Source organism: Necator americanus, assembly GCF_031761385.1.
Source record: "Necator americanus strain Aroian chromosome Unknown Necator_2022.05.29.01.07, whole genome shotgun sequence".
NCBI lineage: Eukaryota > Metazoa > Nematoda > Chromadorea > Rhabditida > Ancylostomatidae > Necator > Necator americanus.
In genome coordinates this window covers 175,132-201,090 of record NW_026986548.1, presented here as the reverse complement: position 1 = coordinate 201,090, position 25,959 = coordinate 175,132, and the positions used below count along the sequence as shown (strand labels likewise).

The 25,959-nt window shown below is 43.1% G+C and overlaps 4 protein-coding genes across 7 annotated transcripts; 2 read left to right on the top strand and 2 right to left on the bottom strand.

The window, feature by feature from the left end:
- Positions 1–320: 320 nt before the first annotated feature.
- On the bottom strand, positions 321–6,569 carry RB195_026471 (uncharacterized protein; the record flags this gene model as incomplete). Of its 2 annotated transcripts, none has more annotated exons than XM_064176911.1 (6): positions 321–480; positions 2,870–3,071; positions 4,224–4,360; positions 4,805–4,915; positions 6,278–6,401; positions 6,470–6,569. In XM_064176911.1, 6 exons carry the CDS (start codon positions 6,567–6,569, stop codon positions 321–323), a joined length of 834 nt encoding a protein of 277 aa, XP_064070920.1. The 2 variants fall into 2 exon arrangements, with proteins under 2 accessions (XP_064070920.1, XP_064070921.1); XM_064176912.1 differs by lacking the exon at positions 4,224–4,360 and having other exon boundaries at positions 2,870–2,924; positions 2,992–3,071.
- A 623-nt stretch (positions 6,570–7,192) lies between these two features.
- Positions 7,193–14,815, top strand: RB195_026470 (uncharacterized protein; the record flags this gene model as incomplete). Of its 2 annotated transcripts, XM_064176910.1 has the most annotated exons (8): positions 7,193–7,247; positions 7,301–7,404; positions 10,830–11,013; positions 12,419–12,659; positions 13,700–13,816; positions 14,077–14,188; positions 14,360–14,482; positions 14,648–14,815. In XM_064176910.1, the coding sequence occupies 8 exons, from the start codon at positions 7,193–7,195 to the stop codon at positions 14,813–14,815; spliced, it is 1,104 nt and encodes a 367-aa protein (XP_064070918.1). The 2 variants fall into 2 exon arrangements, with proteins under 2 accessions (XP_064070918.1, XP_064070919.1); XM_064176909.1 differs by lacking the exons at positions 14,360–14,482; positions 14,648–14,815 and having other exon boundaries at positions 13,907–14,087.
- A 2,503-nt stretch (positions 14,816–17,318) lies between these two features.
- On the bottom strand, positions 17,319–23,819 carry RB195_026469 (uncharacterized protein; the record flags this gene model as incomplete). 2 transcript variants are annotated; one of them, XM_064176907.1, is made up of 8 exons in its annotated part: positions 17,319–18,245; positions 18,812–18,956; positions 19,022–19,107; positions 19,190–19,305; positions 19,361–19,499; positions 19,561–19,640; positions 22,181–22,274; positions 23,748–23,819. In XM_064176907.1, the coding sequence occupies 8 exons, from the start codon at positions 23,817–23,819 to the stop codon at positions 17,319–17,321; spliced, it is 1,659 nt and encodes a 552-aa protein (XP_064070916.1). The 2 variants fall into 2 exon arrangements, with proteins under 2 accessions (XP_064070916.1, XP_064070917.1); XM_064176908.1 differs by lacking the exon at positions 23,748–23,819 and adding an exon at positions 23,205–23,216.
- A 986-nt stretch (positions 23,820–24,805) lies between these two features.
- RB195_026468 (uncharacterized protein) lies at positions 24,806–25,237 on the top strand (the record flags this gene model as incomplete). Its single annotated transcript, XM_064176903.1, has 1 exon — positions 24,806–25,237. The coding sequence occupies one exon, from the start codon at positions 24,806–24,808 to the stop codon at positions 25,235–25,237; it is 432 nt and encodes a 143-aa protein (XP_064070915.1).
- Between the last annotated feature and the right edge of the window lie 722 nt (positions 25,238–25,959).

The window sequence follows — 25,959 nt, the reverse complement described above, 5'->3', positions numbered from 1 at the left end:
GACCGTTGCGAGGTGTCTCGGACTTGTTACGACCCATACCGTAACTCGCTTTGCGAAATGTTGTTCCCAACCAACTAAGAGGAGGGATTACCACGTGTGCAGACGCTAATTTCTAATTTCTGCTGAGGAAATCACAGTTTATACCATTTCTCACATAAATATAGTATGCACTAGACAAATATTGCGGAAAGCATCATTAATTCCATCTGCACATACTCAGAATCAAACAACTGCAAAAATATATTATCGTGAGATGGACGACCCCACTAGCATCCAAGGTTCCAGAAAATAGATCCTTGAGGAGAAGCGAGCCAGTTGGATCATCTTGGTTGAAACAAGATTGTAGCGCTCTTCTTTCCGTTAATACGAGACTTGGAATCCAGACCGTGCATCGTACTTTGCTTTGCGCTGATTTCTTTTACCGTCGATATGAAGAAGCGTCTGCCAAACATCTGTTTAATCACTGCGCGATACTCAGAACTGCAAAACAGCACCATTAAACGGTAATATGAGAATGCAACTAGTCTAAAAAGTCATAGAATCATCCACTGCATAGGTAAGAGAAAAGTCTGCATTAACGGTAACCGTGTGCTTCTCATCTCAACAAGGAGCGAGTCTAGTGCAACGATCTGAATAGCCTCCAAATCTTCAAACTGCCAATGAGTAAAGCTTCAGAACCAAGACAGCATAAGGTATCGCAATTTTTCATGTGACAGTTAAAGGTAGCGTGTCACGAAACTGATGTAGTTGGAAAACCTGTGGAAAAATGGAGTTCGTGATGAAGATTAGGAGTATGAGCGTAGATTCCCCTCAATCACCCAGAAAAACGGCGTAAAAACGGCGTTTGTTCTTTCGAGGTACGTTGGAACGCACCCTCTTGTACATCTTAAGGTGCATGCAGCAGGCTATTTATTGATTTTATTTAGAAAAAAAAAACCGCTGAGAAAACCTCATCGATCTACGGCAGCTCGCTCGTGGACGCGGCGCGAGCACAAAGATAGGGCGTTTTCACGTGTCTTCTAGGAACAATCGCACTCTTCCGCGCTGTTTTTGAGAACAATTAGGCGGACCCACACTTACACTTGTAATTTACACTCCGAACTCTATATTTTCCCACACGTTTCCCTTCTACATCATTTTTGTGTCATGCTGCCTTTGTACTCGGCATTCATTGGGTTCTTTGTAGCAGCAGGTACTTTTCGAGGATGGCAACGAAACAGAAGCACTTGCCATTCATTCAGGGAAGAGGTGGATCAGCAGAAATATACCTTTTAGTGCGGTCTCGAGGACCAAATGAGAATTGTGGAAATACTTCCAACAAATCTCAAAAAGCAACTAGTTCGAAATAGAATGTTCTGTCTTACTCCAGGCTGCGAAATATGGCCAGTGGGGCGACTGCATGGTTTCTGATGTGGTCTATGTAATTTCGTGCAAAACACGTGGGGACCAAAACATCGGCAAAATAGGTCGACTTTGTGTTTGTATTAAAGAAAATCTAAATGGGATGACGCGATCGAATGCAGCAAACTCTCTCGGAGCTCACCGCAAATAATGTCACGAAAATGCTCCTGTCTGCATTGCTGCCACGTTCCTATCGCACAAACCCGAAATTATAGCTCGCAGAGCTCTAGAGGCGTTTTGGATAAATGGTCCAAAAATTAAAGGAAGAGAGCATAGCCGTGACCAACGAGCTGTGTCTGTATCACGTCTCTTACGGGTCTTGGTCTATGGGGTTGTATGCGGGTCGCATCCTAATTGGTATTAACAGACCGATTCCACCTTGTGGAGGTCCGCTAACATCACGGCAATAAGGCTACTGAACTGAGCACTACCAATTTCGCTTTGATTCTTGGTTCCGGTTGTAATATCTTAGGGGATGATGACGTATTCTGGATGAAGCATTTGAGAGGACATGTTGCAAATGCTCTGACTTTCCAGGGTCTAACGGAGGCGACAACGCCGAAACGTTAGCAGTAATAAAGAGTGTTAACAGTCTTGGCTATTGGTTGACATTGTCAACCGCATACCTTTTAGGTTTGGCAACTCTTCACAGCTAAAGGAAAGGCAGACTAAAAGCGCATAGTAGGGATTCGTGCCAAATTTTTTTACACAAATCACCAATACAAATAATGGAATTGCTACCATAAGTTAATGAGTTGCTTCCTCAAGTGTACTGATCACTTTGGTGCTTCTAGCCCATCTTTTCGGGAGTTAATGTTGGCGATATTACGAATTTGTCAGTGGGGGATCTGACCAGGAATAGATGGGAGTGAGGGCGTAGATCAGTATTAGTGCAATCACGCTCAATTCCCCTTGTAATCCAGGAAAAATTGTCTTGTGTGATCCCGCCTCCTCAACCCGTAATTCTTACAGCCCGTAAGCGGGATGCCGCTAATTATGGGTTGTAAGACGATGTCAATCCGGGACGCTTCTACGTGCAGGTTGGGAAGCTTCGGCTGCTTATTTGAGTTACATTAGTGTGATTGCGAGCGTTGGACGACAATGGAATTGCTCGCGTAGCAGGTTGCATTGTTGGAGGGTTGAGGAGACACAGAGCTACTTTACACGACTATTTCTGAATTATCGGGAAAGATTGAATGAATACGTTCGTAGTCATGAACTACCCCTCGGCTCTTGCCTAGCTGGCAAGAGGATTCTACCTCCGGGACGGACTGACGGTTTTTTGTTGAGACGCTCGCTTTCAAAATCCCCTCATGGCGACAAATGGCTGCTTGTTAACGTTTTGTGAAAAACGCTACAGAACTCTTATCTGTGTCTACATATGCATGTAACTTTCGAAGGCTATGGGTGTGTGATAAACCACAATCATTGTCCTGTAAATCAGAATCGGCTTTGCAAATGAACGTACTTGATTGCGTAGTAAACAAAAACATTGGCAGCTAATCCGATGTTCACAGTTATTCCTGCATACATGTTGATCACCATTCGTACGTATGGATCTTCAGTGATCACAAAAGATAAAGTGTTGACGAGAAACGTTGCAAACCAGCCGACGATCACGATGGCAACAGTGACGAAAATCGACTTGAATACTGTCCTCATTTTTGAATCTGAATCATACAAAGTATGAAAATAGAATGAGGAACGTTTCCTCCAAGACATTTTCTAGGATACTCTCAACCCGGATAAGCTTTGACATCGAGGTGTACTGCTGCTATCGAAAGAACAAGAGAAAATTTCTTTGCTCGGTGCAGACTTCGTCGTGACTATCTGATGGTCCAAGGATAAAATTTCCAGTGTCATTTTCCCAAATGAACTCGATTTAAGGCATCACCCCACGAATCTGAGGTGGTACGGATTTCAGGTGAAGTATTCGTATACGGGATCGTAGATTATGGAGAGGGGGGTTCATTCATTTCTTCCCAATTGCCGTAAAAACGGCCCGGAAGATGCACGAGGCTGGCACGCTCCAGTCGTAATCCTTGTAGAAAATAGTGCGCCGGAACGTCCGTAGCCAGCACGGCAATTAGGAAGAAATGGACGGGATTACCCCTCGCTCTATAGTCTACGATCCTGTATACGAATACTCCACTTGAAATCCGTGCCACCTCAGATTCGTGGGGTGATGCCTTTAATGTGCGTAACGCTTCAGTGAATGCTGAAGTCATCGCACTAGCTACAGCCTTAATCTTGAAATGGTGCAGCAACTGCTCAGCTGAGGCCTATATCTAACATTTAGATTTGCAAGGAATGGTCAGAATTCCAAGAACAGATTACTTTGAAATGGAGTTTTCGTGTAAAGTTCACATAGCAGATGATCATCGTTTGTAGTGTGTTTCAGTGTTTTTCTAGATATTTCTCCACTTCATATTTGGTTGGGCTGTAAGTGCTGCAGTTTTTTAAAGGCAGCATACCACGAATCTGAAGTGGTGCGGATTTCAGGTGAAGTATTCGTATACGGGGCCGTACATTGTGGAGAAGGAGGTAATTACGCTCATCTCTCCCTGCAAACAGCCGCCTGCAATGAGTTGAATGTTTCGCTGAATGACTTTTTCGAGTAGGAACCAGGTAATTTCTACAGTCGGGCATTGCATAACTTGTTGAACGTTGGGAAGAAGTTCCAATAGTAATGAAGAATACATTGCTGTATATTTTATTCATTTCTTGTTCATTTTTGAGGAAATACAAACCTTGAAAGAAAAAAACCAGAACTTATGTGCAAAACCAGTAGTTTTGTTGTATTAACAAGAGAGAAAACTTACTTGCTTTGCTCTTTCTCAGCAGAAAATATGTTAAACAGTAGAGAATTACAATGATAACGTTGATAGCGAATCCAATTTGGTTGAGTAATGCGAAAGAAACGCTACCGAAAGCCTGAGGGACGGAGCACTGGACAGGTCTGAAATTGTTGAGGAAGAGATTTTGAGACTAGGGATGCTGTGAATAGGCGAAGTAATCTAGAGACTTGAAGGAAGAAGGAGTTCTCATCTCATCAGATTACTCTTTGAAGCACATTTTACGGTGCTCCTAAACGGTAAAGCCGAAGACACGGTAAAGCCAGCTGTCACGGTGAAGCCGAAGACAATCTACAACCGATCCTCGTTTTTTGACGATTGTAACCGGTGAAGTCTACTAGTGTGCTTTCATTTATAACAAATGAATAGCGATGGATGTGCGGTGCTAAAAAGGTTAGTAAGAAGAACGCAGCAAATACCCAGTTAGCACTGTTGTTGAACCGCTCAGTTTATGAAGAAAACGGAACCTCACGTATTATCTGCTCGACTTAATGGAGAGATGAAATTCAATTTTTATGGAAAAAAGTAAAAAGTAGACCTAAACTCACGAATCTTCTCTGGTTACTAAGGCCCATGTGAGAAGGTATATAGTATAAGCCATAGGTAAGGTCAGCTGGCATGCAACATAACTGTACGGTATTGTTTGCAGGAAGCGGTACCTGTCAACAAAAATAAGAAGCATTAGGGTGATGGAAAAAGTGTCAACAAAGGTTTTGGCGCCAGAATTCGCAATCTACAGAGCGCCACCAGGATGTCTTTGGGAAAGAGTCCTGCTAGCATTTCAAATGCAACTTCAGATTCAAACCTCAAAGTACAGGATGATGGTGCACTGCACTTCGTAGGACTCGAAAAATCCGGACCTCCTTTCTTCCGGCATTTTGTAGTTCTTCGTTATTTTTGGGCATAGGATTATGAAGTCTTGGTAGTTTTTTCTCTTGATTCGATCTACCACTTGTTCTGCTCCTAGGTACCTCTATTCTCTTGGTTCTTTTTTTCAAGAATTCAAATGCTTTTTTTATTCTGTTCTCTTCTCTTGTTTTACGTAATTCTGTATGACTAGAGATTTTTTCGTAATCTTAGTCGTAGTAATAAAATTCCAAAATCCATCTTAGAAAAAGGCTAGCGATGTACAGTTGAACAAAATGTAAGACTGAAGTCTGGTTTCCACAAACTGAGGTCCTCGAGGAGATGCCCTGGACCAAAAAATATTTCTTTAATAGTCTTAATATCAAAGGAGCAAAAAACGGTTCCTTTGACATTACGACTATTAAAGATCCCAACAGATAAAGTTAATGGCAGAGGATTTCGGTGAGACTAGCGGTTGTCTGGAGATTTGTTATTTCAATGGTACCGAGAAAAATCAGATTTTCTCTTCAGACCTATTCCACCACTTACACTAGTACACAGAATCAAAAATGATGGATACCACAAACTGCTAGAAGAAATGAGGTCCAAGGAGCTTTTCGCTCACTGCAAAGATGGGTTAGTTTCACCAAGGAGGGGTTCACGCTACTCCCCTACAAGACGTTCTACACTGATCGCGTGTATAAATGCGTGCAAATACATTTTATAGTTATGATATTATGGTTTTCTGAATTCTAAGAGAATTCAAAAAAACGTCGTGGAAAATAGTACAATTGTTGCCTGGATGCAGAAGGAAATGTGCAGATTTATGAAAATAAATTCTATATTTTGGTCCTTGGTAGACATGCGATGGTGTCCAAGAAACACGAAAGTATGAAACTACGAGATAAACCGAAAATTACTTGCGTGGTTTCCAGCTTTTAAGGTGGGTTTTTGCACTGCAAATCTCCTTCTTGAATAGTATTCTTGGATGCACGATTGTAGTTACGCTTTTTTGACATTTGAGTGTGTTTGTGCTCTCGGCTCAGGGGAAAAGTGCACGGATCGGATGTGTTCGGAAGTTTCGAGGAAACCGTCCCCCTAGTTACCATTGTATTGTTTGTGATGTATCCTTCATGAAGAACATTGTACCCACTAATTAACGCTTTGGTTTTCACCTCGAAGGGAACGATATCGCGATTAGACGATCTACTCCGAGGCTCAGTATCAGCGGACTTCCAATGCATGCGCCATACACAGGTATTAATTGCAGATAGAGACAAGTATGTTGGGGCATGTTACCTGGAAGAAAAATGAAGCGAAGAAAAATAGAAAAATAGACGAACGCATTTCTATCATTTTGTGCTTACTCCTGTTGTAGAAGTGATACACAAACGGATACTGGCCGAGTTCGTGAAGTAGATCAGAAAAACATGTGAAAGCGATTAGAATGTGACATGGAGATTGCATCCTTCTAAATAAAATAGGCATAGGTAAACATAAACACACAAGCACTGGTGAGGAGATAGATTGGAAATAGCGTTCTGGATCAGGGAAACAAAGTTCTTGAACTTCCATTTTTTGTAGGAGGAGAGCTACATATTTATGCCAGTATATTTATGTTTGTTTCTGTTTTTGATTTAATTATCCCACAGGAGTAGGACTGTGAGATTACAATGACAATAGATTGAGTGCGCCTTTTCCTTCTTAATTCTTCGTTCTCATAATGTTCTCCTCTTTTCTTTTTTTTTCCTCGGACATCTGGTGTATGTGAAGAAATAAATGATTATTTGGATGCGAACTTGCATCTCTTGCAAGCGGGTAACTGCATTTTTGTAGAAGCAGTACTAGGTGAAATAACATCTCCGTTCAGCTCAGCTTCACAAGCCTTCTAGTTTCTAATTCTTTATTTCTCTTTTTCTGCCAATCAAATGCGATGATCAACCGCGTTAACACAAATCATAGGTGGTGAGGGCTGGCGCCGAGGTTACTCGAGTCAAAACGGCAGGAAGCTCGCTGCAGTTGCGTAAGCGGCTGCGATTTGAGGTAGCGCGAAATTGTCTCCAAATTGCGATATACACTTTAGCAGAGCAATGCCTGCATCATATAGCGATATAACGCCATGGGTAGAAGTTGGTTGCCACATCGGTAGGCGATTATTATCGTATAAAATGTTGCTTGGTGTTTGTGTGACTTTTCAGGGGACCGTCATCTCTTCGTAACTTTTTATCCACTGTTCTCCTGTAAATACTACTCATATGGTAGAAGAAAAGACGGGACGTTAGGATCTGAACTTCCTTATGCGGTAAGGGGGGAATTACTGGTACTGGATCACTAGACGCTTCATGCTAATCGTTTCAATGGTTCTGTAATCCAGAATGCTTGTGTGTGCTTAAAATCCTGGAGATCCATGTCTCCTCAAAAAATTTCATATGGCTGTGAATATTTCTTTCTTGGCTGGGGCTCAGCTCTTAAGAAATGCGCAGGGAATAAGTTGTGTGAGAGATCATGTAACCAATAAGTTAATCTGAAAACTATTGTGCAACCATTTGAGGACAGTTTGCCTACTTTCCGCTTTGAAATAATATAAGCACAGCAAATCAAACGAACAAAATATTCTTAGACAGAGGTTCAGATGAGTGTTGTACGAGAAGAGTGCTAAGAAGACCAGCAAACTTACTTCGCTTTAAACGTCGCGATCACCATGACAGTGTTGCCGACAACACCAATAGTAGGAAGAGTGAGGAACATAAAAGTTAATGGAAGAAGCACTGGATCGAGTCCTTCTGCCATGGTAACGCTATCTAGGTAAGGAGTTAAATATGGCGCTTGAAAACCAGCAGTACCATTCGAATACAAAACGTTTGTTTGTGATTGAAACAAAAAAGTAGAAAAGTAAAACGCTGATAACTTAGGGTTTCAGCTTGAGTTTCAAAATTATTGATTAGATTGAAATACTCGTTCCTATGAATTGGCAGAGCTGCGAAACTGGGAAAAAGCTAGTTATAGATTCACTATGTATCAGCCATGAACTTTTCCTACTACGACATGCTTGACAGACGTAACTATTGTTACTGAAACTTTTTTCGAAAGCAAACAATAAGCTATTGTTCATACACGCAAGAAAAAGGCGAGAAAACCATGGAAAACGTGAATTCACGGCATTGGTTTCTCGAAATGTATGCTGGGATCAGTGGAACCTGCAATGTAAACCTTTCTAAAAGAAGTAACTACAGTGTTTCTCCTTGTCGGTTGTTTCCACCTTTTTGTAAGATTCCGAAGATAAATGGCACAGTTGGCTTTGGGATCTTTTATACAAAGAGGCTACAGAACAAAACTAAAGCATTCTAGAACATGAAAAAAAGGCGAAAAACCATGAAACACGTGAACTTACGACGTTGGTTTCTACGAAATGTATGCTGAGATCAGGTGGCACAAGTAATGTTTGTGCTTCTGCGGGAATTTCTCCTGATACGTAAAAATTATGCACCTGGGATCATGAGAACATGATCTCTGCTGCTAATGGGCACGATGTAGAAGGAGTATGAGTGCTGTGCTGATGACTTTTAGAAGGTACGAAAAATTGGTTATTAAATTTCACCTTGAAATCTTGTTAACTTGACTCGAAGCTGAGTTTTACGAGGATGTTTTATATTTGAGAGAAGGATGTTACAGAAGTAGATAACTTATTTAAATAGTGTCAGCAAACAGAAAATTACTAAGAAAGAAACGTTTTCGACATTTTCCGTAGAATTATATTTCTACTTCTAGCGACGCTTCTTTCGTTCTTTCCTTTAAATTCAAGCATTCATGAAATGATGATGCATTAAACTGATGATTTCATTGTTGTTTTCCTGAAGGTGTCAGTACTACACTTGGAGAGCATTCACACTTGATTTCACATCTACATATATCTCTTCGATGCCGTAACTGTTTGGAAACGTAATTCAAAGCATGAGTTTTTCTTCTCTTTACCCACTACATTTAGCTCAGAATAATGTGCTGACATGAAAAGAAATGAACGTCATCATCGTACTGATGTAGATAAGGTTCTACGTTTGATCATTTGAACTGTTCGCTACTATTTAAGCAGTCGGTTTCATTCATGTTTCCAATTTTTGAAGAAACGATGTTATCAACTTCATGTGTCAAACGCGCAACGTTTAATTCTTAAAAAAATTCGTTTGGAGTTATTGCGCGATACTACTGAATCGGCGCATAATAATTCGAAGCCGTGACACCCGATCTTACCGGTTCTTGGCGCTGGCGCACCAATTCGACGCCGTTGAAACTCACTGCTCTCTGGGATTTCGTCACACAAACGCACATCCGGAGGGGAGAGAGAGAGAGACACACACACACACACACACACACACACACACACACACACACACACACACACACACACACACACACACACACACACACACACACACACACACACACACACACACACACACACACACACACACACACACACACACACACACACACACACACACACACACACACACACACACACACACACACACACACACACACACACACACACACACACACACACACACACACACACACACACACACACACACACACACACACACACACACACACACACACACACACACACACACACACACACACACACACACACACACACACACACACACACACACACACACACACACACACACACACACACACACACACACACACACACACACACACACACACACACACACACACACACACACACACACACACACACACACACACACACACACACACACACACACACACACACACACACACACACACACACACACACACACACACACACACACACACACACACACACACACACACACACACACACACACACACACACACACACACACACACACACACACACACACACACACACACACACACACACACACACACACACACACACACACACACACACACACACACACACACACACACACACACACACACACACACACACACACACACACACACACACACACACACACACACACACACACACACACACACACACACACACACACACACACACACACACACACACACACACACACACACACACACACACACACACACACACACACACACACACACACACAATGAACCCGTTATTACATGGTATGATGATTGGAATGTCTTGAGTAATCAGAATATTATGAGCGGAGTTCCATTATTCCACTCCCATGAACAGATGAGGAGGACACTGGCTTTCATGAACGTTTTTTTATTGCCATCAAATGAATGCTGAACTTATTTGATGGGTACAAAAACTTTGTGATGAAAGATTTATTCTTCTAAGCATAAAAGACTAAAGCGCTAATCTCCAAGTCCTCTCTTCTTCAAACCTCGGGATTTGGAAGTGTATTTATGTTTTCTTGTTATGCCAATGAGGTTTAGGTGAAACTTTCTTATTGGCCTGACATTTCGACAAACTCGTCTTTTTTAAAGGCCAGTTTCACCGACTGGCGGGGTTGGAAGTTGTTCTTAAAGATTGCCACCAAGGCAAATTATTCATGCGAACGCGGCGGCGCATCTCAAGCAGGTTGATTAACGCTTTGTCACCAAGGATTCGCCTTAATCAACCCGTTAATCAATCTGCTTGAGATGCGCCGCCGCGTTCGCATGAATTCAGAACCGTTTGAGAATTATGAACGCTCTTCTAGCTTATACAGTGACTTACAGGAGTCAGCCAATGATCAACTCAGTACTCTTATCATCACATACAAGTCTGGTCGACCTCGAAGAGATGAAAGGTTTGATGCGTACCAGTACGTTTTCGAACCGTCGGTCGATGGTGGAGACACTGCAGAAGTTCTTACTGACAGCCGGCCTAAACGTTATGGAGCACATTCCTCGCACATTCATGGTGTGTTGTCAGGTCAATCTCCAGCTGAAGAAGGAGAGAAATTCCTGCACACGATTTTGACCATCACCTTTATGAAAATAGTTCTATTCGTTACCTGTTCTCTTGCAGTCGAATAGCCCTCCCAATTTGTGTGAAAGCCGCATCTCTTATGCATGCGCAAATGAAGTTAAAGGCGAAGGCAACTTCCTGTTTTTTGTCTCGGAGAATTTAATATTACTGCTTGCTACTGCACCAATGATAATATCGATCTCAACTGCACGCTTGTAATCTTGAATCTTGGAGCTATTCGCGCGATCCACTGTTTTGCATTAATTTGAAGCTTTTACAGTCGGTTCGATTATTAGGCGCATAGCAAAATAACCAAGAAACAAAAAAATAAACTAAGCAGTTGGCAGTATAGTACCTACGTATATTACCTCAAATAGCGAGCACAATTTCACTGCTGCAAGTCCTATCTCACGGCTCAGAGCGGCGCAGCGGTGCCCCTGGTCGTCAGACAGCTATGGTGGCGAGACTTTGTCTCGGCAGGTTCAACAATGCCACAAAGGTGCCCGGCTAGTAGGCCAGTCCTAGGGCCGAGGCCACAGGCTAGCTAAGTGACGAGGTACCACGATTCCGGTGCCAGGCTGCTAGCCTGCTAGTGCGACAACCCGACCCAGGATAACAACGTCGCGTCATACTGCTATTGTCTACTGTGTGTTCTTCGTAGCTAGGGCGTCCCTCAGAAGCGACGCGCACTGTCCTCGCCAGGGCAATGTGACAAATATGCGAGGGCTACCGGCTTGAGGGCGGAACCGGCCAAAGAAGTTAGTCAGTCTTCGCCAGCAACATCCAGTGTGCCTGGCAACACTTAACGTTGGGATGCTTATCGGAAAAAGTCGTTAACTGGCAGACAATCCTAGAAAACGCTGTGCTGACATATGCTCCGTACAGGAGACTCACTGGAAAGGCTTTAGAAACAGCGCCACGGTTCACCGACTATCGGATCGCCTAGTGACTGTAAAAGAAGACACAGGAGAAGTGGATCTGCGAGTCGTCTCTGCTTATGCGCCACAGATGGGCTGTAGTGAAGAAGAGGAGGCGTGCTTTTGGGAGGATTAGGAACAGTACATCCAATCTCTGGAAGGCGAGGAAGTACTTCTAATCGGAGGTGACTTCAATCGACATGTCGGTTCTCGGAAAGGAGAGAATCGAGAGTTGTCATTGAGGATACGGCTGTGGAGCTCAAAACGAATCCTGGAGTACATTGTTGCAAGTGACTTGATCATTGCAGACATGCAGTATTGGAAAAGAAAATCGCATTTAATCACGTACACCAACAGCAGTCGCGAAACACTAACAGATGTCTGAATGTTACGCCGACGGGATCGCTGACTTCTGCAGGATTCAAAAGTCATCCCTACAGACCATTTCGCCATCCTACACCATTTGCTCGTCATTAACTTGGAAATATTCCGTCCAAGGAGGAGACATCCAAGGACAGCGCATCAAACGGTGGGATCTGGAGGATCGAAAGGAGGTATTCTCCGCATGCGTGGCTCCGTCTACACTCCCCCTCCCTACCCGTGGTGTGGAGGAAATGTGGTGTCCTATTTCCAGCGTCATACGCTTGACCGCGGAGGACACTCTGGGAAAAACGACTCTAGGTAAGCTTAATATACAAAATCCTACGTGGTTTTGGAACGGGGACGTTCAGCCGGCAATTCATGTAAAGAAGTCCAAAAATAAGCTAGGCTATAAGCTGGTGGTGGACATGTCAGCCTGAATATTGTGGTGCCTAGCGGCGAAGAGAGAGGCTAAGAAGGCAGTTTCCAAGGCCAAGTCCGAACGCTACAAGGCTGCGACATGCTTGATGCCAGAGAAGGCGAGCGGGCAGTGTATTGTTTAGTCGGAGCGCGTCACTGCTCAACGTTGGATATGGAGCACACCAAGATCGTTAAGCGAGCTGATGGCGCCGTTCTGCGTCGCTCTGATCAGATCCTGGAGAGCTGGCTAGAGTACCACAATCAGTTGTGTAACAAAGAGTTTTGTCATCCCCCCCCATCCCAACTGTTCCCAGCATCGAGGGTCCTGTTTTACCAATTACTGCAGTCAAAGTCAATGCTGCTCTCTCAAAAATGAAGTCGAACAAGGCAACCGTTCCTAATGAAGCTGCTGGGAGATCGAGGATCCGTGTTGCTCACAACTTTATTTAACAAGATCGTTGCAGAGAAAGGGACTCAAGGCATTTGGCAAACTTCCGGGACCGTGCTTATCTGGAAAGGGAAAGGAGACATTGCTGAATGCATTTTGCACAAGCCTATATGACTGCTGTGCCACACGATGAACGTTTTTGAGCGTGTCCTGGAAGCTCGTCTGAGGACGACTGTCAGCGTTTCGCTCACTCAGTGCGGTTTTGTGAAGGACTGCAGCACTGTAGATGCTATTCATGCTGTCCGCATCCTCCTGGAGAAACATCGAGAAAAGAACTGCGGTGTGCATCTTGCTTTTCTTGATCTGCTTTTTGCTTTTGAAGAAAGCTTTTGACCGGGTCCCACATGAGCTATTATGGATGTCCATGAGGTCGCATCGAGTACCAGAAGAATATGTGCGGTGAACGAAACTGCTTTATGCCAAGCTTACCAGCGTTGTACGGTGTGCTGTTGGAATAAGCAGGCCATTCTTTGTACAAGTAGGGGTTTATCAGGGTTCTCACCCCTGCTGTTCATACTGTGCATGGATACGATGATGAAGGGAATCCAGAAGCAGCATCTGTGGACCCTACTCTTTACCGACGATGTCATGCTCGTGTCGGAGTCTCAAGGTGATCTTCGCAGTCTTGGAAGGATCGGCTGCAGCAACATGGATTGCGCCTCGATGTATCAAAAACTGAGTACATGGAGTACGGACCTAGGATAGAAGATGGCTCAATTCGTGACGATGGCACCGATTCACTTAAGGTGGACTGTTTTAAAACCCTTGAATCCAAAGTGACTTTCACAGGCGACGTTGATCAAGAAAAAGAAAAAAAAAGAGCATCTGTGGACCCTACTCTTTACCGACGATGTCATGCTCGTGTCGGAGTTTCAAGGTGATCTTCGCAGTCTTGGAAGGATCGGCTGCAGCAACATGGATTGCGCCTCGATGTATCAAAAACGAGTACATGGGTACCGGACCTAAGAAGATGGCTCAATTCGTGACGATGGCACCGATTCACTTAAGGTGGACTGTTTTAAAACCCTTGAATCCAAAGTGACTTTCACAGGCGACGTTGATCGAGAAAAAGAAAAAAAAAAGAGCATCTGTGGACCCTACTCTTTACCGACGATGTCATGCTCGTGTCGGAGTCTCAAGGTGATCTTCGCAGTCTTGGAAGGATCGGCTGCAGCAACATGGATTGCGCCTCGATGTATCAAAAACTGAGTACATGGAGTACGGACCTGGGATAGAAGATGGCTCAATTCGTGACGATGGCACCGATTCACTTAAGGTGGACTGTTTTAAAACCCTTGAATCCAAAGTGACTTTCACATGCGACGTTGATCAAGAAAAAGAAAAAAAAAGAGCATCTGTGGACCCTACTCTTTACCGACGATGTCATGCTCGTGTCGGAGTCTCAAGGTGATCTTCGCTGCCTTGGAAGGATCGGCTGCAGCAACATGGATTGCGCCTCGATGTATCAAAAACTGAGTACATGGAGTACGGACCTAGGATAGAAGATGGCTCAATTCGTGACGATGGCACCGATTCACTTAAGGTGGACTGTTTTAAAACCCTTGAATCCAAAGTGACTTTCACAGGCGACATTGATCAAGAAGGATAATGCGGCGTGGATGAAATGAAAAGTGGCAACACTCGCACTGTGCGACAGGAAAGTTGCTGTTCTACTGGAGTTGAAAATCTAGAAGACGGTTGTGCGTCCTGTTGCCCTTTACGGATGCGAGTGCTGGACGAAAGCCTTGGAAAGAGGGCTGCACGTTATGGAGATGCGGATGTTGAAATGAACGATATGTCTAACGCTTAAATACAAAGTAAACATCGAAATTGTACGCTCCATCTTCGGCGTCGTCCCGATAACTGAAATGATGAAAGAGGCGCGGCTGAGACGGTTTGGTCACGTCTTGCGGCGAGAGGAGAATTTTGTTCCAAATCTCTCTGAAGCTTGGCGTTTCAGGCGTGAGGCCGCGGGGCAGGCCTAGGAGTTGGACCTTGTGAAGCTGGATATGAAAGATGCGCGTTTGCGTACAACTAATGCGCTGGATCGAACCGAATGGAAGACAATAAGTAGAAAGGCGGACCCTGCAACAAACACTAGGAAGAAGAGGAAGAAGCGAGCACAATTTCAGCATTCCAGTGTCTCTTTGTTCAAATGAACATGTCAGACCCACTTGACAGGGATATCCACCATTTATCAGCACTGATGTTCAAAAATTGAGGTCCAAACGTTTCACCAATTAACTGATGTCGTAATCTTCCTCCTCAAAGCGAAATGACAGCATGAAAACGTGGTGCGCGATGATATCGCAATGGATGCACTAATGCCTTTGATTCCCCTGAAGCACTTCCCAAAATCAAGCATGTGTCTCGAGACTCTGGTGCTCCAAATATAGTTGATGGAGCCTCTAACAATTCTAGGGTAAATCTGAACGAACTCAATTTTCTTCTATTTCTGTAAGATTATCAGTTTTTAGGCAGTTTTTGATTCACTGTCCCAAGACTTTCCAGCGTTCAGTGCATTTTTCCTAACATTTCAATTGGTTTTCAAATTCACATGCTGTGGTAACATATATACGTGTGTTGCTTGTTTTATATTAAAAATATCTCTTTCAAGTCCAGAAAGGATTATAATACATGAGTCCTTGTTTATTTTTTACGTAGACCCTTGTGCCCACTGAACTTTTCAAAAGAGTCTACATCGTTAGAAGTTCACTACTTACGACTTCGATTTGCACGTTTCATTGTGTTTTTGCACATCTAATCTGTTGACGTGACGGCGAGACCAATGATCAACTAATTTTTTGTCCTTCTGCTCAAATGAGTGGAAGAATTCTGTTTCCTTACGGACTTTATCTACAACACATACCAGCCTCCACAGTCAGAAATTGTTTGAAAGAGTCATTCATTTGTCACAGCTGGTGTTCTGCTCCAAAAACAAGAACTGCTGAGAACACTTCAAAAATGCTCGGAAAATCATGCAAGGAATCCAATGAATCTCACATCCTGACGTCACCTATTCCTTCCTGGGCGAATGGGTCCTGGCAAGAAAACCGTTCATCAGTCCCTTGGTTACGGTGTCAGACTGGTCATGCATTTTCCTCCAACTACATTGTACTCCAATATTCCCTCCGCTCAAGTAACAACTAAACAGAACAATCACATCCGGTCAATGATGTGATCTCTCCGCCAAAAACTACACTTTTTGATTCAGCTGTACTTACACAGTTCTAGTAGTACGTTTAAGATGCTACTAGACAATGTCAGCCAAATGATGCCGAAGGAGGAAATGTTTACAATCATATTCACATCTGAATTGTTAAAGGTGAGCAGAACGACCCCTGACCCAGCAACCCTAACTGGTTCAGACACGGCCGAACCTCTCCGAACCCCAACTCTAGGTTTTCCCGCGGATTCTCTCATCACGTCAGATTCGTGGTATGCTGTGTTTAACATAAGGATTCATGAACGGGTGAAGTGGTAGCTCTGCGCACTCTTGCCTTAGGAGCTTAATTGACTCCTTCGATCGTGCACGACTCCCTTTAACGTTCTGGGTAAAAGTAAACAAAAAGCTTGAGCTTTGAAGTATGAACACCCTTTGACACGAATAACTTAATGTAGTAATTAACCTCCGTGTCAAGGTAACGTTTTTTGTCTTTATTTTTTCATTGTCATCTACGTCTTTTTTTCATCTTGAAACCAACCCCACTAGATGAAAGAATGTGTTTTAGATACATAACCTATCAAAAAGTTTCCCTGAAGCAAGGGAAGAGACTGACCATTGCAGTTTATATCTGCGGTAGAAGTTACAAGACAGTACAATATTCTAGATTTGCTCCACTTGACCAATATATATTATCTCAACTTGCGTAGTTGGTGACTTTCGACTCACTTTTAACCAATATAGGTAAGAGGTATATTTCTAGGAATTTGCTTTGAGATATCTAGTCTACTTCATATGAAGATTTTGAGCTGGTTTTACTACACAATTTTGCTCCGGCATTTTTCCTGTATACATTTTATACATTTGCAGAACGACATTTTATCGAAGCTCAGCTTTACAAATCCCGAAAAGTGTCATGGATTTTTCTGCATTATTTTTAGTGCTTCTTTTATGCCATTTGAGAATTTTGCCAGTCTTCATTTTCACTTTCTCCGGAAGGAATTGATTCGGTGTTTTCTGGATGTTCGGCTTGGTTTACAGCATCCAACAGCACATCTTCGGCCGTGTTCGGTAGCGAAGTTTTTTCGTGACTTCTAGACTCATTCGGTGAGTTGTCTTCATCTCCGGACTGATAAGGAGAAATGGAAAAGTGGACGGCTTCACGACCACGAGGTGGACGGATAGGAGTTGCGAAGATGTTGGGTCTAGCTAGAAGATGAGGTTTTTTAATTGTGAATGGCACGATGAGGGGTCGCAAGGGTTTTGCAGGAGCATCGGGAGTTTCCTCAGCGACAGCACTAGTGACAAGAATTTTTGTAGGCGGGTCCGTCTTACTGCTGCTAAGGCGCGAATCTCCTGTTTCCAAAACCGCCGAGGTTCTTGTGAAATATCTCATTGGCTTCATTGGGGTGATCTGATTCTCAATACCAGAATCTTGAACAATTTCAGAGTCATCAGGGTTGTCTCCAATTAAATGGGTCAGTACGTTCGCCGAAGCAGGTGCCTGGTTCACTTTGACGCTCTTTTTAGAAATCGCAGATTTCTCCGAAATGGCAGTGTTGGCATCCTCTGGGTACTCTGAAGAAGCGGATGGTGTAGTGCACAGCGACAGCATAACATCAGAGTTGTTAGGTTTCTGATAGGAAGAGCTTGTCAATGCCGTTTTGAAAGACACATTCTTTGGTGGAGATGCGGCATCGACTTCTTCCTGTTTGGAGGAATTATGCTGGTTAGTGCATGAGAGACTGGGAGGTGGGTTGCTAGGAAGTGGAGGAACAGAAGTGGCAGATGTCTCTGACATAACGACGAGTGGTTCAATAGTATCATTGCTCCTGCGCTTCCTCATTGGGGGCACCAGCCGAGGCATTTGAAGAAGCTGAACAAGGAATTTGTTTTATAAATTTTAGGACGCACTGAATCCAATGTTCATATGTCCAATGAACTAAATGTGACTTTCTAACTAGGTTCAATATTGGGAAAAAATGGCAAGCTTTTTCTTCTTTAGGATAAATATCAACCTTAGCTTTTTACTTCTTACAAAAAAGTGTGTGTGCAAAACATTAAGGCATAAAGTAAGGGGATCAGCCTTAACAAAACTTGCCGGTCATTAACTAGGATCAACTACCCCAGCTAATATTGCAAATGCACTTTTTCGCTATTCTAGTCTAGATGCCGGGCGAAGCAGGCGAAGCCACTCGATTCTGCACGATGTTTTTTACCACAGAGGCAACCAAAGCCAGAAAAATACATGCAAGCACTGTCTAACGTCGCGACACGTGGAATGGGCCAATCAACATGGCCAGTTTTTGGTACTCCACCATTTGTGAGAAATAATTAAAAAACCAGAAAGTGGATCACTCTAGGAATGATTCTATTCGTTTGTGTTCCAATTTGATAGACGTATTTTTATAAAATACTAAAATAAAAAATAGTAAATCAAACCTCTCTCTCGTAAACCTGGCAGGCTTTTGACGGCTCCACGCTTTGCTTACTTTTGAACGGGCGGAGCGATGAGGTAGCGCAGATCTTACGTTGAATACGAGCTCTAAGACTGGCCACACTTCGTTTTCCACGACGAACTGACTGCCTAGACAATAGTATCGTTTAGAAGTCTACTCAGAAAGACGAAAGCAAGGAAAATGAACAACTGACAGGGGTTCTCTCGCAGACACATCTTTGCTGGAACTTGAGATATAAGGAGAACCTACTGAAGATCTGCGACTTGGCTCCGTTTCAAGCTGAAAGTGCAATTTTTCTCGTCACATATTTCCTGCATATGACATCCCACAAGGTAACAATCTATATGTCCGACTTACTTACCGTTAGCTTAGAGGGCGTTCCTGTGCACACAACCGAATCATTGCATGGGGTGCTCTTTTGAGTTTCCTGGCACCTTGGCGACAGACAACCTTGCTTTTCAGAGACAGTATTGGATTCTGAAGATTACATTCTATTCGATGAGGTGTCTACAAAACTATGTGTGATTATAACCTTCAGGAAGCTCGTAGTAAAGACGAGAATATTTGTCGATAACTTCGTCAAGAGCAACTCTCCATCTGTGAATAGCATCATTGATAAGGAAGATATTGAGAGTTCCGAAGTCAAATACAATTCTGTAGCGGCAGACAAGCTGAAAGACTTCTCAAGTATTTTCCACTGCGTTATCGATGTGGTATCCAAACAAAATTTACCAAAACTCTTCCAGTATTCATAGTAACGGTCTGCGTAGTCACACTAGTCTTTCTTACGGAGTTTAGTGAAAGAATTAGCCCTGAATTATGTTGTTATTGTTAATTATTTTGCACTTAGGTTATCTTACGCGAAATGCGAACATGAACAGCAGCTTCAGGAGTATCCCTCTGTTACACCGAGCGCGATCGAGCATTCAGGTATTTCAGAAACATACGATTTATATAGCCTGCACAACTGTATGACGCAAAATCCCCAGAAAGCGAAAAACGGTACTGTCAAGATGTACTGCTGAGTGCCGTTGAGTGGACTCCAACAACCCACCTTCTCTTCACATTCAGGAAGACTTCCGCAATTTCTCTACGTCTCGTGCCCTTCAGGAACACGCATCAGAGACCGGGTCGTCTTCAGTATCGGAGGCTACAGAGACACCATCTACTGGGACATCCTTATCTTTTTTATAGATGATGTGGACACCATCCGTTTAGTCAACTTGTGTGAAGGGACAGGCCTTATAATTGATTCCATGTTCAAGAATAATCATCCATGTCGACTTAGGAGGCAATAGTCTCTAACGCCTGAGGATGAAAAATCTCAAAATAAGAGGATGAAAACTCTTAAACTTCAGCTCGGCTTGGTTTAATGAGCAGCATTCCCCAGTCGGAAATCTGGAATTGTTTGGGACGCCGCATTCGCCACTGACTACCGTTCGGTTCCTCTCAGATTCAAAATACGGTTTCACGAGAGAAGTCAGAGAATTCCTCCTGAACCGAAAATTGACGTAGCATGCTTGAAAAACGAAAAGTGCAGGATAAAATTTCTCCAACGTATATCTATCTATTCATGTTGGATACGGACCAGGGGTAAGCTTTGCGATTTACATCATCTAGATCCAGATTCTTTTGAAGTCTCTCGCGAAGTAAAAACAGAAGCTCTTCCGATTCTAAACTGACTCTGAACTCTATATTTGAGGTGAAAGTTTGCTTTCGCTTTTGAGGAGACAACATTCGCTTATAATTCTGCATATGCCACCAGCACTCAACCAGGAGAAGCGTCTGAGAAAGAATCTGCATCGTCAGCTGCAAAATTGCGAAAACGAATGGACGTCGAAACCAAGGGAGTTCGAAACGTTATACGAAGACAGAAACTTGGAGAAAGCCTATGCATTATTAAGAGAGTATAGCGGCCAAATGAAAATGTGTCTGTCGGCCTCAACATTGATAACTGTATCGCTCTCTTCAGGTAGAGATGACGGAATTAGTGCAGAAATGATACGATGTTTTCCTCCATCCGGGATTTGTGGAGTGAGGAAGGTCCTTTAGTCATTATGGATAAAGAAAAAGATACTTGGTTCGTGGAAAAATGTTATCAGAATTCTCCCAACGCCTTCCACTGCTTGCAGGGTGCTCAAGGCCAGTGCAGTTAACCTTTTGCGCTTCGTCCACTTGATGACATGAATCAACGAGCAGCTGTTATAGTGCGAACACCAGCCAGAGTAAGACAAGGGACAGTGGAAGAAGCTCCCCTTTTTAATTCCTGTATTGATGACATCATGCAAGGAACAGTCAAAGAGTGTCCTGCCGGAATCATCCTAGCATCATCAGAACGGCCTTTGGGCGGATCTCGACGATATTGTGACATTCGCAGGGGAAGTGGTACGAAACTTACACCAGTGGAACTGAAGTGAAACTTGTCGACCTTGTATCGGACCTTGATGTAAATATAGATTTCGCCAGCGAACTGATACGTATGAGCAGATGTGGGTCTCCTCAAAACCTTTGCAAAGGGTCAGTGGACATGAGCAGCCGGTCGAACTTGTGAATGAGTTCTGCTACCTCGGCTATATGCTGAAGAACAACCGGAGCAACGAGAGTGGCATACAACCGTTATTCAAGTCCTTGACCAGCCCTTTGTGATCGACCCCATCGCACGCGAAATTCGACTGTGAGCCTACCAATTCTCTAATCTAATAAATCTAATAATACTAATTTGCCCTATCATGATTTACGTATCTAGGGCAGCGCAGTCCAAAGTAAGAATAGACGTTTATAAATATGTAGTAAATGTAGTAACAAATAAATAATATGTACACCCTGTTCCTCTTCAAAGGAACGGGGTAACCTTATTGGTGAGCCAAAATGCGAGGAAACAGTGAAACCCAGAACAGTCTATTCGGCGTGCAGACCTCGTGCGATATCGTGAAATTACGATTTCCGAGATGCGCTTTTGTCGAATTCTAGAATCGCGGTCGTTTTGGGTGAGTAGAAATATCCTCCGAAAGCGAAAGTGATGGATAGACAAGAGACAGGGGTGTTTGGGACATGCGATGTCTATGTCGATGTGATAGTAATAATATTTTATATTCTCTCGATTACCACTTTTAATCGGATATGCTTTTTTTCACATTTTGATCATGACGTATACAATTACGTACAGCCGACTACAGCATTTCGTCTACAGATCACCTGACCTAGAGCGCTCATTCACTTGAGTGTTCCAGGCTCGAGATTGATAGTATGGTATGATAGGTTTCATACCACATTATTACTGTCGGATCTGGAACACTCAAGTGTTTACCTAAGTTTTTAGTGCTAGCACAATCTACAGAGCGAAAATACTCACCGTTTTCTGAAGTTTTGTAAATAATGAGGGTGTCCTTATTAGTAAGGGACAGTTGATATTTCGTAATTTTTCCAGTCCTCCGAAAAAAGGTTCTCTGAAACAAATGCAACGACTGAGTTAGCTCTAATACTTTAAAATATGTAGTAGCAATAGCACTCGTATATAAATACGTCCTATTTAAAGCAGAGCGCAATCAATCGTTTGGTTTGCTCCCCACAGCAGCATTTCCATTGGTTTTACTTAAATAAGTTGGTGAGCAGGGTCAAGGTTGCGTTGAGAATTTCTCGACAAGGGGTCGTAAGAGGGGTGTCGGAGGGGGGGGTCGTAAGGCTTGCCAAAAGAGGAGAAAAAATGAATAAAGGAAGAAGAAAAAGACGAGGAGAGTCGATTTCAAGTAAACTCATATTAAGAGATGCAAAATGTTAGAAAACTAGATGGCAGAAGTATTTTCTTAAAGATTTTGCTGGCATAATTTTACGCCTTTTAGTCCAGGACTAGTCTGGGAGAATACTAAATAAATGAAGGAAATCCGGATTATCATAAATGCGAGGGGTCAAGAGAACGAAGGCAAGAAAAAGAGTGTAAATTATGCATGCATTCTGAACGAAAACTTGAGTCTTGCGGCCTTGCTTTTAAGTGAGTTGTTAATAAAAAATATTGTAAAAATTTCACCAAGAAAATGGAAAATATTGAGTAAGAGAGAAAGAATCATAGTGGTTATCCGGTATCCATAGTCGGCTGGAGCTCACTGAGGTCAATAATACTTAGTACTCATGGCAGAAAGTGATGTCTAGCCAGTTTTTATTGCCACTGTCAGGGATCAATCCCTGACAAAAGTCAGATTTTTTGATCTGGTGTGCGAGAGTTAAAATAGTACATTTTACATACGACAGTAACGAATTTATTATCATAACTCGAAAAAGCAATTTCGATGCTGTTAGAGAAGAAAAGGCATCCACAGGCACAAATAGGAATAAAATTAGTGCAAAGTAGGCTCCACGAGTTTCTGAATATCGACACTCACCGTGAATCTCATCCAATAAAGCTGCATGCAATTTGTATTTCTATTTTTTTCTGCATTTTTCTTCTGTATTTGTATTCTGTCTGTACTTTTTTTTTGAAACCTAGCTGACAAAAATTCTAGATTTTTCCTCAAATTTTCGAACTTCTCTCAAAAATGAGGGAGAACCATAGCACATATAGAGACCAAAATTAGCAGCCGAGAGTTTTCCTTGATGCTCCATCAAAATATGACTACGAATTTTTCAACCGCGCTACCGTAACCTTGCAAGTGCGAAATCTCAGATTTTTGGCAACGCGTTAAAATCTGTGCGACTTCAAACGAACTTCAGTTACTCAACTCGTATTCCATAATGAAGAGTTCGTTTTGAAGTATGTTGTAGAGAAAAATTCTTCTATCACAACTCATTTTTACATTTTTCCAGATAAATTTCGTTCTTTCAAGACCTAGTTGAAAAAAGGTTGAGAAAAATGCTAAATTTCTCAAGTTTTCCTCAACTAGCATTCAAAAAAAAAATCAGAGGGTTCCTAAAAAGGATATTTTAACCTTTCTATAACGTGAATCTTCCTTAACAGGAAGCAGCCACCTTTGTCTTCCTCCGTCTCTTCTGTAGTCCATTATTCATATTTTTTTCAAGCTGCTAAATTCGATCAGTGAAGCAGTAATTTCCAATCAAGGTTTCGTTCTAGTCGCTAAAACGATCTCTGATAACACCTCAATGCGGTGAAAAGTGTTCTAAATCCAATTTCGGAAAAACTGGCGGTGGAGAGTTCTTTTCAGTAATTTTTATCAGGTTTTCCAAAAATTGAGATCTCGGCAAGGATCAAACTAATCATTGTCTGTAATCGGCCGCGTATACAAGTCAGATTGCTACCTATTCGTGATGGCCGTGCTGTAACTAAACGCAATCAGGTGTGTACGCATTGGGAAAGTACGAGCGATGTGACCTACACTGTTATATGGCGAAAAATTCCCATATGTTGCAAAAAGGTGCAGTCGTCCAGTACATCGCCAGAACCTACAACCTGAATGATCAGCTGCCTGAAGGGAGCATGGAATCTTCGGCAACAACTATTCGTTTCGTCACGCTGAACTGCCGAACACTATCGAGTGAGCTCCAACAAACCGCCCTGTTTAGGCTTCTGCAATATCTCTGTGCGCCCTTTGCTGCACTGCAGGAAACACGTGGGAGAGATTGCCCGTCATCAGAATCGAAAATTACGCCATATACTGCAGGTACTGGTGGAGGGATTTGGCTCAATGTCATCTAGATGTGCCTTCGTACGACTGCGGTATCGCAGAGGACGTAAACTCTGAATCGTAAGTGCCAATACACTTACTGAAACCGCTGAGGATAACAGTAAGGACGCCTTCTACGATGAAATTAATGCGTTAATGTCTAAAATACCCAACCAGCAGGTTGTCGTTGTCGGAGTCGACGCAAATGAAGGGATTCGAACAACAATCTGATGTGCTAGGAAAATGGTATTATCCAGCGGAGTGCACGTCGGACAACGGTGGCCGTCTGGTTGACTTATGCGAACAGACAGACGGGCCTCATCATCGCTTCCACATTTAAGAGGATTCATCGACGCCATCAGCTCATGTGGCAGGGTTCAACCCTTTTGACGCCTGAAGAGCAGCGCAAGCGGAAGATGAGGACTCTCAAACTTTACCTGGACTACGTTCTGACGAAGAAAATCCCCCAGTCGGATATCCAAAAACCCAGAGATGTTTGGAACGTTGCTCTCGACTCAGACCGTCCAGTTCTTCTCAGCATTAAGATACAGTTCCACAAGATTAACCGAGGTGTACCTCCTCAATCGAACATCGACATTACATCTGAAAGGCGAGAGTGCAGAACGAATTCCCGCCAACGTGTGTCTATTCATGTTGGAGTACGGACCAGAAAGAAGCTTGATTTCTTGCGGATTTCTTTGCAGAGTGCATCCAGGACGAGTGCGAAGAAAGCACTCCCGGTTCAAATGCCGCGGAAGAAGTTTGTCTTTGCATCTGCGGAGACAAGATACACGTAGAATTCTGTATGTGTCGCTCGCATCACTGGCCATTTCAATTCGTTATCGCGGTCTTGTTGCATAGCCCGACATATGCGGTTAGCCAGGAACCACCGACCGAGTCGGAGGTTCTGATCTTTATCCAAAAGATGAGAAATGGAAAATCTGGTGGAGACGATGGAATCAGCTCGGAAATGCTGATGTATCTTCCTTCGTCTAAGATTCGTGAAATGACAAAGATCATCGGTTCAATATGGATAGACGAAAGGATACCTGACCCGTGAAGGCTCGCTGTTATAATTCCTCTCCACTAGAAGTTCACAGACCCTAGGAATTATCGAGAAATCTCCTTGCTGCGTGTTATGTGCAAAGTTTTGGTGCGGATTATCCTGGACCGACTTATTAAACATCGCGAAAAAACAACGCACGACGAGCAAGCTGGATTCTGAAGCCGATCTACGACTGACCAGGTGTTTATCGTTAGGAGAGTGACCGAAATCTGGGAGCGGTACTCACAGCCGATGCAAATAGCCTTTCTGGACTTTGAAGCCCCTTTCGACCCTCCTCATCGAGGCCGTCTTCTCGACGTGCTCCGCGTCGATAGATTACCATGAAAGTTCGTTCATTTGATGACATGAATCAACGAACAACTACTGCAGTTCGAACACCAGCCGGATGTAGTGCTGCTTGGCTATTATTGGCCTAGGGTATCCCAAAATGAAGATCTTCACGCAGAAACTGAT